This window comes from Lipophrys pholis (assembly GCF_963383615.2).
Source record: "Lipophrys pholis genome assembly, chromosome: 6".
Lineage (NCBI taxonomy): Eukaryota > Metazoa > Chordata > Actinopteri > Blenniiformes > Blenniidae > Lipophrys > Lipophrys pholis.
The window spans coordinates 17018891-17038447 of NC_137629.1; the positions used below are offsets into that span (position 1 = coordinate 17018891).

At 43.2% G+C, this 19557-nt stretch overlaps 1 protein-coding gene across 1 annotated transcript in view; it reads left to right on the plus strand.

Annotated features, from left to right (window-relative positions):
- The first annotated feature begins 838 nt into the window (after positions 1-838).
- Positions 839-19557, plus strand: part of LOC308111217 (mitogen-activated protein kinase kinase kinase kinase 4-like) — a 63865-nt gene continuing 45146 nt past the window's right edge. Inside the window, exons 1-3 of the mRNA XM_080466035.1 lie at positions 839-1023; positions 2899-2964; positions 17534-17590. Coding sequence (XP_080322161.1) covers positions 967-1023; positions 2899-2964; positions 17534-17590 — 180 coding nt within the window. The 5' untranslated portion in view covers positions 839-966. The remainder of the gene's footprint in view (positions 1024-2898; positions 2965-17533; positions 17591-19557) is intronic.

Genomic DNA, 19557 nt, shown 5'->3' on the forward strand with positions numbered 1-19557 from the left:
GAAAACACAACTTTTGGAAAACACTGCGGCTCCGTCTCCGTGGAAATGGGGAACGTTTTGTGAAATCCTGCACGTGTGCACCATGGCCGTAATAAATAGTTCTTCTGTCTGGCATGCTCACCACATCGTTTTCTGCTGTTTTCTGCTGTTTCTGTGTAAATGGACATTGTTTTCAAAACGTTTCTGCATAATTGCAAAACCTTTCTGAATCTAAAAATTTTCTTGGATTATAGCTTTATTTCAAATAGAGTAGAGTGATATAGATATTTTTATGTCCGAAATCTTTTTGGATCTAATCTCAGAACTCAAACGAGTTCAGAATTCATTGGAGAAAAAAAACTATTGTGGTACCTAATGTGTTCTAATACTCAGTACAGTAGAAAATCTATCTATCTATCTATCTATAAAAGTCTCTCTCTCTCTCGCTCTCTCTCTCTCTCTCACACACACACACACACACACACACACACACACACACACACACACACACACACACACACACACACACACACACACAACAACTTTCCCCCAGTCATTTGGTAAATGAAGACTTTTCAAGAAAAAGTGTCAAACTGAGACACAATGTCCTTCTAACCGGAAATGACAAGAAACAATTTTGTGAATAAACGTACATATTGAAAAAAATTAGTCCTGCAAGCGATTCAAGATGAACTGTAAACTTGGTAAAATAAAAATACAATGATATTTAGATGTAAACTACGGGTTAAATGTTTGCGTGTTTGGGCTAAATGTTCTTATAAAACAGTGTTAAAAACGTCCGGTGCGTTATTGTGAAAGTCCAAACCGGAAGTGGTGCGGGCTCGCTGTCGGATAACCTGACAGCGCCTGTGGAAGTTCGGAATGGAGCCGACGGGAGGAGAAGCCCGTTAGTTTAGAGGTTTCAGCGGGGACAGACAGCAGGACCGTCAATGTCCATGTCCGCTCCACAAACAGCCAGCCGCAGCGATGTCGAGAGAAAACACCACCCGGAGTCTGGACAGCATCGACCTGGCTGCTCTCAGGGTGAGAAGTCACACATTTTCACTTTTTTTAAAAGAAGAAGAAGAAGAAAAAAAAAAAAAAGCCAACCCCTCAGAGTAAACAGTGGAGGATGTGGTGGGTGTTGCTGCAGAACTTAGCGGGTACTTCCAGATTCTGCTCCTTTTTTTTATTTTTTTTAAACTAAACTCCGTGTTGTTGTCAGTCTTGTCGGTGTTGACAGTGTGGGACAGAGAGTGTGTGTGTGCTTGAGTTTCCAGGCTGTGTGTTTGCTCAGGGTTGTGGACTTTGAAGGGGTCGGAAACAAAGCAACAAGTGGTCCCAACTTGTGGAATCACTTTGTTTTGACTGAAGAAGAAACGACACGAACTGCAGTCGGATTCCCAATCAGTGTTTCAGGACGCCTGACAAGCAATGTCACTGAGGCTGTGTCCTGCTTTTTTTTTTTTTTAAAGAAAATCAAGGACATAGTCACTCTGTTCTGCAGCTCCTACCCAACAGACGTCCCACTTCCTCAGTCCCCATCCAAGGATAACTCCTCATTGTTCCTCCCCATCTCACCCCTCCAGCAATGAGCCATGTCGACCCGACTGCCAAAAGTTTAGCTTGGCGTGAACCTGTTGCATTGTGACTTTCCTCTGAAACGTTGGGTTTATCTGCTGCCGTCGGCTCAGCTGTGAAAACAACAGCGCCTCGCCGCACCACGTCAAGGTTTTGGATCAGAGACGGATCAGGTTTGGCAGTGGAGTCCCAAAGTACCAGGCCCCTGTGCGATTTCGCTTGGGCTGATTCAAAAATGAAAAATACCGCCGTACGCATCGAGTATGTGCCTTTTTTTTTTTCCCACCGTCTCCCTCCAACATCCAACACCAACACGAAGCGTCCAACAATACCATCGCTTGTGCAACCCGAGAAAAACCGGCCGCGACTCTTGTGGAAGAATAAAAGGGGTTCCTCTTTCAGCCGCCAGTTGGCGGTAGTGGTGATCCATCCTCGGCAATTTCTTCCAGAGAAAAAGTCGAAGAGAAGTCAAACCGATTGCAAATCTATTGTCGAATTGCACATGTGATTGAAATCGACACCGAAAAAAAACTCGTGTTTGTATTCATTCAGAAGTATATTTTGGAACTTTTTTAATGCTCTCACACCCGTTTTATTAGACTGCTCTTTCTTGGGAACTTTTTAAAACATCAAATCAAGTTTAGGAATCTCATGAAATAAATCAAAGTACCACCAGAGACATTTTAGTGCAATTAGATCAAAGGGATTTCACTATTATCCCGCGGCCTCCCTCCAAACATTGATATTGAACAGTATCGTCATTCATGCGACTCAAATCAAAGAAACCATCTAAAGAAAAATAAAAGTAGGTCTTGACTCTGCCGTGTCTTCTAACCCTTCTCAGTGGAACAAAAACTTAAACCAACCGGTGTATTCTAGTATTAGCGCAGCCAGCCAGCCAGCCAGTCAACCAACCAATCACCTGACCGACAAACCCCCTGACCGACCGACAAACCAACCAATCAACCAACTACCTGATCGACAAACAGAACAATCACCCAACCAACCAATCAACCAACCAGCCAACCAATTCAAGTTTAACTATATGTCAGTTTTCATATATTTTCCGAGTATGGATCTGCATGTGGTTGTACGTCATGTATGTTAAAATATCAAAATTCCCCCGAGGTTCCCAGCATATTTTGGATGTTTCTCCAACATTCCCGATTTAAATGAATTAGTTGTCTACATACTCTGCAGGACCCTGATAAAGGCCACATTGAGATTTATCAACGCAGGGAAACATCTAAATCATGTGGGATCAGGAATTCAGGAATGAGAATGCCCTTTTTTTTTTTTTTTTTGGTATTTATAATGTTTTGTTGTTTTCCACTGCAGGATCCAGCGGGCATCTTTGAGAAGGTTGAACCGGTCGGGAATGGAACGTATGGTCAAGTGTACAAGGTAGGCACCAAGTCTGCAGTTTTTATATTCCTCCCGAATTACAGGTTGGGGTACAAAGGTACCAGCTTTATGTGAGCCCTCCCTCTTTCCTAATCAACCAACCAATCAACACAAACCACAAACTGCAATCAGTAGATTGATTGATAGCTTCAGTGTTGCTGCACCACATTTGCCTCGCCAGGTAGTATTGCATTGTTTATCCAGACGCAGCATGGTAAAATGATTTATTAAATGGATGAAATATTAGATCTGCATACGTGGATGATCACTATAGCGACTAGAATGGCCAGTAAACACATTTAAATGACAGATCCAGTGAAGCATGGTTGCTGTTGACACTTTTTTTTTTTTCATGAAAACATACTTTTGTTATCAGTGTTATTAGATAAATAGTGGTAGTTACTTATAAGCTTCTAAATTTGCTGTGCCAGTACATATATCTTACAGCTATCACACTTATATCTTAATAAATGCATACTGGGATGTTCCTTTCAACAGCCAGTGCCAGTCACCATGTATTTTGTATTCTTCACCTTCAGTTGTTAGCAGGGACGGCGCAAACGAATACATTTAAGTTTGATTGTTCCATGTAATCATCGTTTAAATGGTGCAAGGCTAAGACTATAAATGCTGCACCCCATAGGCCTGCAGCAGCAGCAGCAGCAGCAGCAGCAGCAGCCATGAGACAAGCACACACGCTGTTTCTGACACATCACTTCTGGCAAAGCTTCACTAAAACTTCTTCCAGTTAGTTAATAAGGGAAAGGACTTGAAATATCCTGTAGCTGTTGCAGCACACGCTCGCATCTGCAGCATCTTCTAAAGGGCCTGGGTGGAGCCCACTTCCCTATCGCAATATCTGTATGTGTCCGTGTGTCCGTGTGTGGTTTGTGGTTTGCTCAGAGATGTGTTTAGCCCCGTTTAGGCGTGCACAGCTGGATGTGTTGAGATGCTATTACCCCAAACTGTGTGCTGCTCCACCTCAGTTTCGCTTTTCAAGAAAACAGACGTACCTGCAGGGTGAATGAGTGACTGTGTGAGTGACTGGCCACGTTGAGTTTATTTGATTTTAATACTCAAATCAGGTGAAGCCTTAAAGGAAAAGGTGGAAGGGCTAAAAAGAGAATACAAAGCTGGGACTGTTAGTACATGATCAAAAGACTGTATGTATTAGTACAATTATAAATAATACTAAATTGAGACCGTATGTTGAGCACAACACGAGACGTTCAGCTGCAGGATGTTAGTGGGTCATGAAGCAGTTACATGTATCAGTGAGGAAGTGCTACAGCTTGAAACAAGGCAAAAGAGCATGACCTGTAGGCCCGATCTGCTGTATGGGGAAATCTCTCACTGGGAGCCTAGTTAGCCAACATTGAAAAAACTTGGATTAGAAGGCAGGGTATTACAATTTTTATCCAGTTTATCATTTATGACAATTACTGAGCTGGATTATATTAGATTGTGCAGTTTTAAGGGGAGTCACAGCATTTATTCAGGAGATCCTGAAGCACAATGTATCATAAATGGTCAAAAATCATGTTTTATGGCTTGAAATAGGCTAAATAATTTGAACATCTGCATTATACTATGTGTTATGGGCTCCAATCAAAGAAATCTATTAACACAATATCAGAGTTTAAAAGTTGTTGATGTGTAATTGTTCGGTCTGATTGCGTCCAGTCCTGCAATACTTATCTGTACCACAAGATGGTGAAGTGAGTCACTCTAGCATCCAGTCTGTCCTTAGTCCAGTTGGAGAAGGAGAAACGATGGGCTCTGATGCATGTGGGTGGATTCAGGAAGTACAACACAGGCTAAATTCCACTCTCTGAGGAGACTTGAAACCATAGTGGCTTACTATTGCCTTTTAGTACACAACCGTGTAGTTACATGAATGGTATTAAGTAAAATCTCATAATACTAGACACTACAATGACTTATTGTTGCCATGTGATACATTTATTACTGAAAACTAACATCCATCCATTCATCCATCCTCTATAGCACTTTGTCAAATTCAATGTTCACCGTGTAGCACAATTTGGTGTGAGAAACCATTAGGGTTGTAGTCAAGACCACCTAACCTGAGACCAAGACAAGACCAAGACTTTAAGGGGCCAAGACTAAATCATGATTAGGGCTTTTCCACCAAAAAGAACCAGGTGCTAGTTCAGGGCCGGCACTGTTGCCAGTTTTTAAATGCTCACCACCAAAGTATCGGTTGTTTTTCCATTGTCAATGGTACCAAGTGAGAGCCTCGTCATTGCGTCACTCCAAAACATTGTACGTGGCAACCTACGTAAACACACACTGATTAAAGTTCTCTGTCACATGAAGCGCCATAAAAAGGCTCATTTTATGGCAAAAAAAAATCCAAGTTTTCATTTACAGTTGGATGTAGTTTGGTTTGTAGTTGCTGATGAACCGAAAGTGTCGCTTCAATATAAAGAAGTTCTATAGGGTAGAAAATAGTGGGGCGTCTCATAGCGAGCGCAATGCCGCCTGCGTGCAGACCTCAGCCTGCGGTCATAACGCGATACTAGCCATGGAGGTGAAGTTAGTTACAATGAAAAGTGTGAAAAAAACAATGGAAAAGTGCTTCTGAATTATATTTTCCATGCAGCTGACTTTGTGTGACAGTGCGGGAGCTCTGCAGCACAACCGATCAATTATAGCCACTGCCTCAACGATCGCGGGTTAAATGATCTCATTCTCTCGCACTATTAACTTGATGGAATGACTTATTAGCTTGTTCCCACGCCTTATTTTTTTTTCTCAATAGTCACTCTGGGGCTCCGTACTTTGGCGAGAGTCGCTGTAGATTTCAAAATGCCGGTACAGCGTCTCTTCCGCCTCGTAGGTCGTGATAACTCCGCCCCCAGCTCATGACGTGTCAGATCCCGCTCTGGCCTCGCTTCGGCCCAGCAACGATTTTGGGCCGGCTTAGAACCCGTTTAGCCCCTGATAGGCAGGGGCTTTGCTGGTGGAAATACAAAGAACTGGTGCTAAATCCATCCCTGGCCCTGAACTAGCACCTGGTTCTTTTTGGTGGAAAAGCCCCCGATGAAGACCAGAACTTCCCTTGACCAAGACAAGACCAAGATGTTAAGGGGCTGTGACCAAGTGAAGACCAAGGCCAGAGCATCCCAAGAGCAAGACTTTAATGGGCCATAAGTCAAGGCAAGACTTTGAAATTGTGTTCTCCAAACCAGTCTTGAGTACAATAACACTAGAACTCACTCCAGCATATTTTATGTCCAAACACGCAGAGGGTTCAGATGTTGAGGTGGAACAGGAAATACAATGTCTCAGACTAACAGTCAATGACACTGTGAGGACGGACTCAACGCTGCATCCATCCATTTTCTCCCGCTTATCCGTTTTCGGGTGGCGGGAGTGGCAGTCTGAGCACTGTCACCCAGATCACATTGCACCCATTAAAAAGCTTTCCTGCGGGTGGTGAGCCCACAGGAAGGTGGCGTCCGGCGCGGGACATGAACCCACTACCTTGAGATTCAGAGTCTCATGCTCTACCAACTGAGCTAGCTGGGGACTCTCAACGCTACAGTGACTCAGTAATAATGTCCAATACTTAAATCAGTGTGTCATACTAATGTACTCTAGCATCTAACAGTTTTGGTTCATCTTGAGAGATTGAACTGACGGCAGAGTGTGTGTGTGTGTGTGTGTGTGTGTGTGTGTGTGTGTGTGTGTGTGTGTGTGTGTGTGTGTGTGTGTGTGTGTGTGGGTGTGGGTGTGGGTGTGTGTGGGTGTGAAGGAGGTTTATGACTGAAAATGGGTGTGTGCTACTTGATTTCCTGAAAGAGGAAATGTTGCAAGAGATGCGCAGGACAGTGAGGACAGTGAGGACAGTGTCGGCGGTTACACAGGATGGTTGTACACAAGGGGTAAAAATCACAAATTTCATTGCGTGACTCAGACTCATTGATGCTTCAGCAGGCGGAAATAACCAAATATGGAATGAACAGGAAGTAGTTTGATACAGGATGACTTAAATGAATAATTCCAGTGATTCATAGTGGTATGATAAACAGACCACCACATGTTTAATCTGAGAGTTTATCTGTTTTTTTGACATTGGGACAAAGCTTCCTCCTGTGTATTGGTTTGGATGGACTTATCAATGGGTGATTCAAATACCATTTAAAACTCGAATGGCTGCCTCTCCCCTGCTACCCTAAACAGGATGGATGGATGGATGGATGGATGGATGGATGGATGGATGGATGGATGGATGGATGGATGGATGGATGGATGGACGCCTCTTTTTCTTAGGAGCATTTGTAATGTGTGACACCACAGAACTCTTTTCCATTCAGAGACCAAGTGAAGCCACAGCTGGTATCGTCAATGCCTGTATGATACCCATACGCGATACCAATTCAAAACCAATACAATATTGAAAGGATACCAATCTGATACTAATTCGTTGCCAATACAACGCCCACTCATTACTGATACAATTCAGATGTGATAGTATCACATCTGTATTGTATCAGTAATACCGATACCATAATGATTCAATACCGATACTTTGTGCAAAAACCTGAAGTGTGGGGGTTATCCTGAGCTCATCTGATAAGCGAAAGGCATTGCATCAACATTTCAGAGAAGCCCATGTATATTTAGCGGTGCAGTGTTGGATCACCGTACTGTGTTTATCACAACAGCTTGGCTGCACAGTAGACGAGCCCAGGTGCTGCCTGCAGTCCAAACCAGATGGCAAATATGACCCTTTACCAACTTTTTGGAGATGTGTTGCTGCTGTCAAATTCAAAGTGAGCCAATATTTGCATGAAATGGCATGATACTCAAGCATGACGTGTTTTAGTTAATATTTTCCATACTGTCCCAACCTTTTTTGGAATTATTGCCACGTTTGGATCAGATTCACAAGCAATTACCATTCTGGCTCATGACGTTTCTTGCCAGCAATGCAAGCCGCCATCAGTCAGTCTTCAGTGGTGACTGCGAAGGTTTGTTTATCCACGTATACTTAACAAACACTTTCTAAGATTGCGAGCTGAGCGAGGCCCATCATGGGAAACCAGGACAGGAACAGGGTCTATAGAACAATAAGCTGTACTGCGCGCACACACACACACACACACACACACACACACACACACACACACACACACACACACACACACACACACACACACACACAGACGGAGCCCCTTCCAAAAACACTCACTTGCGGATTGACGTTAGCAGACGAGTTGCTGACAAAGCATCTGGGCTTTTCCTCTGTTTATTTATAAGTGTTGTCACGCTGCATTTCAAGGGTGTAGCAGTGCAAAATGAAGAGGAAACCCACCGGCAGCTGGCTTAGGCCTGAAACCTGCCTTATACTGATAAGAGACCAACACAAATACTAATTTAGTACAACTTTAGGCAAAAGGGTCACACTTATACTCGGCATGTAATTAGAAAACATGAGGCAGGTTTGCGATGACCAGTGTTGTTCAGGTTAGAGCCTATTTACTTTCTTTGCAATATGTACTGATTCGCTCAGGAAGTTTATCTAAAGTCTCAGTAGTTAGATGGATATAAAATGGTGGTACACGTGTGTTATTGTGGTTCTTTTGAGTTAATCAGCCACTGCACACACTCCAGGGACACAAGTTTCCACAGCTCATATACAGTAGGCCGCACGGTGGCGCAGTGGTTGGTGCTGCTACCGATGGGCTAATTCCTCTCTGGGGATAGCGCCTGCTGCAATAAAACAGGTATAAAAAAAAAAATTAAAACAAGATCTTGAAATATGTGGGAGCTCAGATTAACTACTAACATGCAAGGCCGCTAACGCATTAAAGCTACTGCTACATGCTAATGCTAACATCCCGACAGTCTCTCAGGTCATGTTGCTATCAGGAAGATTGAGGCATTGTGTTTACACATTTCAAGTCAAAATGCATTATTTTTGCACCTTTTGTTTTTGTTCCGTTTACACGGAAACAACAGAAACGCTTAAAGTTGTTGCTGTTGCTTGTTTTTTGAAACTCTCAACTGTAAAACTACCAAGTCCCAGGAGAATATGAACTGGGAGTCATGACACTCTGGAGGCCACCATTCTTGTTATTGTCCATCTACCGAGCATGTGCAGAAGAAGTATTTATGACGGCCATGGTGCGCATGCACAGAATCAGCGTTTTCAAAAAGTTACACCTTGGGAGCCCTTTTCAAAAAGTTCACTTTTGAGTGGCTCGGAGCACCGTTGTTGTCGCTACGAAAGTTTTCGGTTTTCACTTGAAAACATTGTCGTGTAAACAGGCCCTGAGTTAGTGAATAAGGATTAATGGGATGCTCTTCCTCTTGTGAAGAGGAGTTTAGAGTATCTAGTAGCTGTTAAGACAACTGCTCTTGCTAATGCTAACAATAAATAGCGTATGAGTAATCCATTACTTGCGACGGAAGTGGCGTAACAGCGTGTTTTTCATTAATACTTCATTCCCAACATGGAATTTTACCACCAGAACGTTTGAAGATGACGAGCTCAGAGGAGTTGCTATGGGAGTGTTTGCATGTTTGTTTCTGTGGCTGCCTTTGCGTGTGATTTGATGAAATGTTTAATAATTCAAGGCCTTGTCACCAATTAGTTTCCCTCTAAACTGAAGGCCTTACACAGTTGACCTGCGCCTAACATCAGGAGTTGATTGAAGCCGTGACTCACGCCGCACGGCATTCTGGGCTAACCTGTTTTATTGCACCCGTCGCTAGTCAGTAACCCAATAACACGTTGGTCAAACCACCAGCGTCAGTGTGAGCGGACGCTCGGAGGCCTGTTATCCTCATCTTTATTGTAATCCAGTGGAACAGCCTCCCGGCCAGCTGACGGGACCTCGGACACGCTGAAACAGACGCCGTCAGAAGAGACCAGAGCAAACGCAACACAATCGGGTCTTTTCATCCAAGGTTGCCCCCAGGAACTGGGGAGTCTCACCGCATCTGAAGACCTGCTCGAATTAGAGAAACTAAGGGATATAACAGATAAAAAAAAAAAAAGAGAGAAAGCCACCATTTGTACGATGTGTTCACAAGAATCTGCAGAACACAGTGTCATCACTGTTGACTGCGAGTGAATGAGGATTTGGGAAAGCGAAAACGTGACCCATTTCCATAGAATCTCATAACAGTTTCTTCTTTTTTGGCCATAATGAAACTTGTGTCTGACTAGTTTGTGACATTCGGCACTGCAGACTCCACCCGTGTAGTTCTTGGCAGGCTACAGGAGCAGTACCGTGGTAGCAAGACGGACGAGAAGTGAGACTCTGAGCACGAGCCCATTGCAGTTCAAGTCCAGGTAATGTTTCAGAGCGCCTCGAAAACCAACCCCCGGCGGAGAAGTGATCCAAACAAGTGTAACTGTGCATCTTAACCAAGCTAAAAAAAAAGCCCAGAAAACCCCTTTCATCTGGAGTCATTTGGTGGACTTGTGTGAGTTTCCAGACACATATACAGATGTGATCTCCAGTAGTGTCGTGGCCTCAGGACAAAGGAATCCATATGTGGGAAAACAAGAATTTTCTCAGGGTTTATGTCATTGTTTAAATAGTTGGAATTTTGTCTCGCGCTTCTGAAAACTTTCTTGCAAACTATTGAGAGAAGTAGTTCCTTTGGAGTTAGATAGTTATGAGCTGCGTAATGGCAGCGTGTCTGACACAGGGTAGTAATTTAAAGCTGTTAAATTTGAACATGAAGCTAATGAGATGCTCTAATGGACAGTCCTCATACACACACATGCCTCTCTTAGTCACGCTACACACACACACACCACACACACACACACACACACACACACACACACACACACACACACACACACACACACACACACACACACACACACACACACACACACACACACACAGGGCGTTTCCATGTTTGCAAAAGGAACTTCCCTTTTCTGGAAGCCACAGCTATAGAGTCATCTTTGTGTGTGTGTGTGTGTGTGTGTGTGTGTGTGTGTGTGTGTGTGTGTGTGTGTGTGTGTGTGTGTGTGTGTGTGTGTGTGTGTGTGTGTGTGTGTGTGTGTGTGTGTGTGTGTGTGTGTGTGATCTAAAGATTTGATCATTGCTGATGCAGCACATTTCACTTGGTGACATTAAAGAGATCTCTGCAGATAAAAGACTAAACATTTTACTATGTAATTGAGAAGAACATTTAAACATGTTATCATGGCTAAAATTATCTCGCCGTGCAATTAAAGTGAAACTTGTTCCTCTCTGATTTGTCGGTGTCAAACCAAGATTACGAGTGCTTTTTGAAGTGTGCTAAACTTTGGAAGTGTGCTGCTCAGATTTGCTTCAGCGTGTCTGCACACTTCGGTGGCACCACACACGGGAAGCCTCAAGCAGCTTTAACGCCGGTCCCAGAGTCAATCACTCACACTTCCTCAAACCTTTCTGCTTTCAGGAGCGTCACTTCCCTTTCTGTTGTCCACACATCATCACTCTTAACTTACTCATGCTCAGATCTGCTGACCCATTTTTTTTTTTTTTTTAAAGAGGTCAAATGTGAATTTAGACTGACCGCAAGTCTGTGTTTCAACAAAAGGTCGACAGTTTCATTAGCAGCACAGTAAAAGCGCTTTGTGGCCAAATCAGCACCTGATTTTCGACATTCTGCAAGTTGTTTTCAAAGCACAATCTCTTTCGCTTAAAGGTAATTACCGTGTCGCGATACAGAGGAACTAACGGTCCGACTTTGTGTGGAGATGCGACGTTAGAAGTTAAAACAGAAAGGAATTTAGAGAGAGACAAAGGGAAGAAAGGAGAGGAAAGTGAGGAAGGAAGGAAGGCAGAGGTGAAAGGCAGAGAGAGAGACGGGCAGGGAGGAGGGGGGGAGGAAGGAAAAGAGAGAGAGGCAGATGTAAACTGGTGAGAGAGGAGGAAAGCAGGCCCCCCATGAGAGTTTGAGCTGATTACGCGCAGAGAGAGCAGAGTCACAAGAATATGAGGAAGTGCAACAGTCACAATGCTCGCAGCCGTAACTCAATGTTTTACTTACAACGCCAGCGACTAAGAAAGTGCTCTGAGGTGACACTGAAAGACAGATCCACAACTCCCACAATGCAATTCAGCAGCCCGCTTAGCTTGGTCGACTCAAACACACACATATACAACATTTCAAGTTTGTAGCTTTTTATTTTAGAAAGCTGAGATCTTTTGGTGACCATTGTTTATTTACCAGGCAGCTTTTTATTCACACAGACAGCTGAATCTCTTGAGTCGAGTGAAGGCGAACAAAGTGAGACGTTTGTCTCCTATTAAAACTTTAACAATACTAAATTCTTACATGCAATTGCCTATTTTTGCCTCCAGAGTGTCGTGGCTCCCAGTTCCATATACTACTGGGACTTGGTAGTTTAATAGTTGGGGTCACCGTAACAACAATCCAACTTCATCGTCAGTTGGACTGTTTGTCTTCATACTCGAACATCTTGGTGGAAAAGACATTAAAGCGCTATATGCATCCCGGACAGAACAGGACAGGCTGCTCACTATAATACCACCTGTGTTATTCATGTTATATATTTTGATATATAATTCGCTCCTGACTATAAGTTCTAGGATACAAACTATGAAAAAAGTGCGACTTCTCGTCTGTAAAATATGGTAATTAGGATTTAGGTCTTTATATATAGTCTGCAACTGTTCTTTATATCTTGTCTGCACGTCATTGTTTTCACGCTAAATCTCATTTTATAATACATTTGTCTCAATTGCACCTTCAGTAAACGTGTGCTTCAACCTGCCCATGTTTCTCTATCAGGAGATATATTCTCAAAACTAAAAACAGAACGGTCACAGTAAAAATACTTCCCCTGACCCGGAGATTTCTCCAGCTAAATCCCTACAAAGCACCACCCCGACACCGGTAAGCCTAATTTACACTCCGTACGCAAATGATACGCTGAGGCCATGTGTTGCAGCCAAGCACCTCGGCACAGCCCCATGCGTCGATGCTACACGCTCCTCCAACAGCCTCTATTTACACATTCACCGCAGCACAGGACGCAAGAGGAAGCTACGCAAACCACGAAGGCTGTGATTGGCCCACTCTGCTACGTCATGGGACGAGTTGAGAAACTCCACATGTAATCCACATGATGGTGTCGTAAATGTGAAGTGCTGTTAAATTCAAGGGTGAACAGCTCACCCCACCCAGGGGCAGGGCAAAAAAAAAAAAGATTCTGGTTGCAATGCCGTCCATTTCACTTTGTACACCATCGTGCAGGAAGCGAACACGACCAACAAGCTTCACGTGGTTTTGTGACCAACTCTTCTACGTCCCGTAGCGTTATGGCGGTGAACTACTTCACGGCACATAGAATTTTTGACGCAGGACTTCCAGGGGTGAGGGGACTGCATTAGAGGCTACACGCTGCCACTGCCCTAACCTATACTGCCACCATTAATTATCCACCACACCTCGCCTCCATTCAGATTCAACGTGAATCCCAAACTCTGAATGTCTATGTAAAACATGTCCTCTCTCCAAAAGTCTCGAAAACATCGTCCTCTTAAGAGGTACAAAAAGTTAGACGAGCACAAAGAGTCAGTGAAACTGTAATTTTTCACTCGAGCCTGCGCTGACTGCAATACAAATGTCTCTCTTGAATCCAATTAGCATATGGAGGAATATATTATCGTGACCTTTCCACTGACGTACTCTGCGTGATCTTCCATCATTCTGTGTGTGTGCGTGCGTGCAGGCATGCGTGCGTGCGTGCGTGTGTGTGTGTGTGTGTGTGAGACAGTAACAGATAGCGCATTTGTGTCTGAATTTATCTGTGTTTGATTTTTATCCCTTTAAATCCAAATTTGTATGATTTATTGAACTTTAGCATCATAAAGTGCACAAGTATTCTGCTATCAATTCCAGTAGAGTCGAGAAAGCCCTTTAGGTCTGTTTTATATTCGTCTGTTCTTGTTTATCTATCGTTGTGGGGTCCAGCCCATGTTGCGGGGACCAAAGACAAACTGGACCCGACAGGCTTTTATGTGATTTTTTGGTGGGGGTAAGATGTAGTCATAGTGGACAAACGTGTGTGTGTGTGTGTGTGTGTGTGTGTGCTACAGTTTTAATAAGCAGCTCCGTTGAGAGTAGAAATCTTCGCATTAGTTAGCCGTGGCGGCGGCGAGCGAACACAGCCAAGTCTGAGGGGACAGGAAGGCCATTTCCTTATTTATCACAGCCAGGCCAGTGGCTGCTCGAACGCCGCAATTTCATGCAATCACAAAGACAATGTTCCCTCGTCTGGGATAAAATCCAGGCAGCAGTGAGGAGGAGGGCGGGGGGGGGGGGGGGGGGGGGGGGGGGGGTCAGTGAGCTGTATTTCACAGTCATTACAAAAGTTTGATGTAGATCAGAGAAACATCAGCTAGTTTTTCATGGCTGCTGGTGTATCGCCAATAACCGTCACTGTGAAGCAGGTCGGAGCGTCTCACCTCCCACAGGACTTTTTCTGCCTCTTCGGTTTTAGGACATAAACATTTCCACCCGTTTAATCCATAATCTTCAATCAAATCATCTTCCCCTGGGTTGAGGATATCATATCAAATGCTCTCATGTTTACTGCTGGCATCGCTCACATAATCGGCTCAAGTGGGCAACTGCCAAGATTGACTATTTCCCACTAATCTTCTCACACTGTAGAGTCCAGCTGTCTTACTAATTATGCGAAACAGGCATATTTATCACTTTCTTTTTTTTCTAAGACGGTGATCCTTTAAGCATATTGTTTACAAAATAAAGCCATAGTGTGTGCCCAGGAGTCATATTTCAAAAGATTTATATTAAACGATATTGGTTCAAGTGTAATCTGGACAGACTACAATAACAGAGAAAATACTTTATGTCTGTCTGGAACACATTGCTTTAGGTTGTGATTTTTCAAAACCCCCTTTTTTTTTTTTAATTGGCTGAGTGGCTTGTCTTTTAATAGTACTGAGCCTGCCTCCAGATAGTACTTGTAACTTGACACCAGCATCAGTATTTTGCCACAGGCTGTTTTTATGATCAGCATATGAATGAAGAAAAACAGAAAACTCAAAAGTAGTGTAGAGTTAAACTTCTATATTTACTTTTATTTTAGATTAAATAATTTTCACAGAATCTTACATATAGTTGCCATCCAACAATTATCCCCATTGTTCCATCCTAAAGTATAATTTTAAATGGTTAAAAACCCCACCATTATTAAAAACTTTGTGGTACTAAATATAAACATATTGCCATATAATGTCTTTTTTCATGCTGGAACTTGTCAAAAGTTTTCCAGTTTTTAAAACAGTTAGGGTTAGACAATACAATTTCTTTTAAGTTAAACTTTACTATCCGATTATAACTGGGGTCACTGTCATAAAACATTTATTGTAGGTTATTTCTCACTTTTGAACCTACTTAATGCAGTTTTAAATCGGACCACATCTATTAGTTCCGACATATGTGACATTAAAACCAACGTCTTCTTGTTATTACCCAATTAATTGTTGTCGGTTTCTTGAACATAAAAACAGTTAGTTTTACGGCCTGAACATTTACAGAAGTCCCAAGCTTTGTCTCCTACGGATTGACATAAACATGCGCTCCACTCTCTTTGAGCAGAGCTTTTATTACATTCGTTATGACCCCTGGGCTTTGTGATTCCATTTATGGGGCACCACATAAGAACAACAGGCTGAGTTCAGACCTTTCACAGCTTTTTATCTCAGAATAGGTCAAACTTCTGCTTCCATTTTCCACAGAAATCAGGTTGGAAAATAAATTGTGTATTTTGATATTCGATATCTTTCTTAAACATCCCATTTGTTTGTTAGCACATCCTGTCAAAGCCTCTCTTCCTGGGACATAAGCCAAAATACACTGGAGTCGCAGGATAACAATCTTCACGTCACAGCTACAGTGGGAGGGCATTTGTAGTAAGTGACCTTATAAAAGTGAAATAATTGCTTGTTTGGGGAAAAGGGGGGGGGGGGGGGGGGGGGGGGACTCTACTGCGTGATGAGCCTTAGTGCATTTCTGGCTTTTCAGGCAAGTTTAGTTTGATTTACTGGCGCACAGGATGACAGAGGGGAACAGACTCACTGTGGAAGAAGTGATGTGAAAACAACCAACACGGGCTTGGGTTTCAGTTTTGCGTTTCCTCAACTTATTTCTCGTGTAAATGACTGATTGAGACATTAGACTTAACAACCTGTGACTAATGCAGCTGTGAAAAGAGCAGATACGTTTTATTTCTCTTTCCATCTCGGCCGCAGTCTTTCTGTTCCAACCAGAATATTAGGTGGCTGATTGAGTGTAGTTGGAGTTGTCATACCCTCTGGTCTGTTTTATCCACACACAAAGTCCTGTCGTAGTTCACAGCCTAAAGTCTAACAGAACGGCTACTCTAGTACCTTGTCAGCTTTCTGACTCATGACAAGGTTTTGAATTTTCTTCTTTTCACCTGACTGCGCTTTACAGCGCAGGTCCTCTTTCTCTCTCACAGTTTTCTCGCTTTCATCTCGTGTCATGTCTTGTTCTCTCTGACTGCGCCTCTCAGAAGATTAAGTTATGTGGACATATCCATGTCTGCGAGTACTGAGAAATATTTCACAATCCCAGCATTCACCTCAGAGAATGATGTAAGGCCTCAAGTGAGGGTTACAAAAAGGGCGAGGAAGCACTTTCACCACCAACCTGTTGGTGCTGCTGTTAATTACAACTGGGGCCAACATTGAGCCTTACAGTACAGATACGATTTACAATAAATACAAACACTGAAGCAGCTTATCTTAACGTCCTTGTGCTTTGGGATTTGTTCATCCTAATAACTGGTCTTTCTCTTGTCTTTCATTACTTCAGTCTTTTGTGATACGTCCATTTCCCATGTCGATATCCAGATAATGCAAAGTTTACGATATATGGTAAAGGTTTAATTCCATAATAAGGTTTTTGTACTCTTACTCCTAAATTTCAGGGTGTAGTTAAGTCCTCCACTCAGCACTATCACAATGTTCAAAATTTACATGGTTTCATTATGGCCCCAGAAAAGATACGTTTCCAGCAAATGAAGCAGGCTGGTTTTATTATATTGGACATATAGTTGGGTGCTTTTTTACCCCCCATTATCTGGTTTATTCAGGTATAGTTTCCATTCTACACCTCTTCCCTTTCCATTTTCCATTTTTGTATCTTGACCTGGAAGTTGGCGTCACTCGTGTTTCCTGTCACAAAAAACCCTGCTGAGATTTTTCCACTGGTTTGTGGATCGCTGTGAATAAAAACATCAAAGGTGTTTGAGTTTTGTCCGAGATAATCTCAACAATTATCCATTCTTTTTCCAGACAATGTAAAGCCAGAAGATAGTTGAGAGATCTAAAGCTTAAACGTTTGCCATGATGAAATATGAACACGTGACGAGAATTAACAGAGCGAGTTCAGAAATGTGAACTAGGATTTAGTACTGTGGCCTGGGACACGCAGTATTTAGCTGATATGTTTCCTTGAAAATTATGTCCGTGGTCCTAATTAGCTCCACCTCTTTTTCCACCAGGGTCGCCATGTCAAGACAGGTCAACTGGCAGCTATCAAAGTCATGGAGGTCACAGAGGTAAGAGTTTGTTCAATCGCACTCATACACGTGTTGTGTGCATGTCTTTCCAAGCCTTCTGGGGACGTTGACCATGCAGTCAAGGACGTCGTTCCTTTTTCACGGTGCTCGATTGGGACATGTTGCTGCTTGTTCTCCACACGTGCTGTCCGACGACTACTCTGCAGTCGGTCAGACATTTGAAGTGGGTAGTTGATGTTGAAAATGCTGCCTTGGGGCCGTGTGAGATCTTCTCAGGAGTTCCTGCCCTTCTGGTGAAGCGTGAAATGTCCCGGCCCGAAATAAACTTTGTTCTTGTCTCGTCAAGACAACCAATACATTTCTCAGTTCTTTTGAAAGAGGACATATCATGTGCATTCCCTGACCTGTGTTTACATTTTACTGCTCCTCTGGCATATCTTTGGATGGTTTTTGTAGCGTACCCACCATTTATGCCATACCTCACATTCTTTTCTTCACTCAAAGTGCTATTTTTTTTTTTTTTTTTTGTAAAAGCATCTCGGCGTGTTCAAGAACCACATCTATGCTCAGCAGCCTGAGTACCGTGCTCAAGCGCTTGGCTTCTGCGTTTGTTTTTATTACACTTAAGGCCTCTTCATACTCCATAAGAACAAGACGAAAGTTCGGAAGTGCGGGGTCCTGCCGAACAAAATGACGTCATTTCCTTCGGCCAGCTCCCTCTGGCCGAAGACATCACAAGTTTCGGCTGTGCCAACCACCCTGGCCGAACTGTGTGGGCGCCGCACTGCCGAAACTTCTGTACTGCGCATGCGTGTTCCAGTTCGCTCATGACTATCAGTCATATTTTAATCATATTTAGCTTGTAACATCGCTACTTTACGAGCGCCGCAGCTCTTTAAAATGTCAAGGCTTTTACATGATGCACCTGAACGCATCACGAACAGCCGTCAGCTCCTGTAGTTAATACCGGACCAACATCGCGCTCGGACAAAAACTCTCTGTTATTACTGAAAAAGTTCAGAGAAATGTATTTCTGAAAGCACTGGAGGCGAGAAATAAACTGCAGTTGAAAAGTTTAAACGCTGCATCACAGACATGTGGCTGCTGTGAGGGGGCGTGTCCTGCGAGTTCAGCAGCTTCTTATCGGAGTATGAACAATCCTGCCGAAAAAGCTTTTTTTTCAGCAGCTGGTTGACGTCACTGACGAATTTTCTTCTTGTTCTTATGGGTTCAAAAAGGGAGCATGCAGGGGCCTTTAGTGTGTATCGTGCCGACGGCCAATTTGAGCTCAGCTGTCAAAATGCAGATTCAAGGTCAAAAATGGGCGAGCAGATCGTGACGACAAACAATCAGCTTTGGGAATCATTTGGACAAATTGTTAATGTGTATATTTCAGACCGTCTCAGCTCCCCCTGAACCCACAACCTCAACGTCTGCACATGCAATACAGGCCAAACCCTGAATGTGCTGTAATAAAGCGGAGGCTGCAGTAAATCCGATCAGGCGCGGTATAGTCTCCTCTGGTGTGCTCTTCTCTGTCATCCACCTGGAATTCTCTCTGGAGCCAGGGAAAAAAGAACCAAAAAAAAAAGAGGCTTTTATTAGATTTTAGGTGAATCTTTCTGATATTAAACTTTGGCTCGCGATAGAGTTTAAAAACCTCAGCGTTGGATTGTTTTGGCTATCATAAAAGAGTAATGATGCCTTCTTGTGCCTTAAACTCATTTGAGGGTGAAGAAATTCTCTGACAGACTGCGGCTGGATTGACGGCAACACCTTTATGTTTGGATCAGGTTTTGACTTCGATGGTCTTATAGCGACATTATGGAACAAACGCGTGAAATTTGAAGCATTAATATCTTTGATATTGTTGTTTTTTTTCACTTGTACTTGTGCGAACATGCTGCGGAGGGTGAGCCCACATGAAACATGAAACTAAGCGGTGTTTCACTTCAGTGTTTCATATCTGGTCACGTTTTAGTGTTTCGGAAAAGTGTTTGACTTTG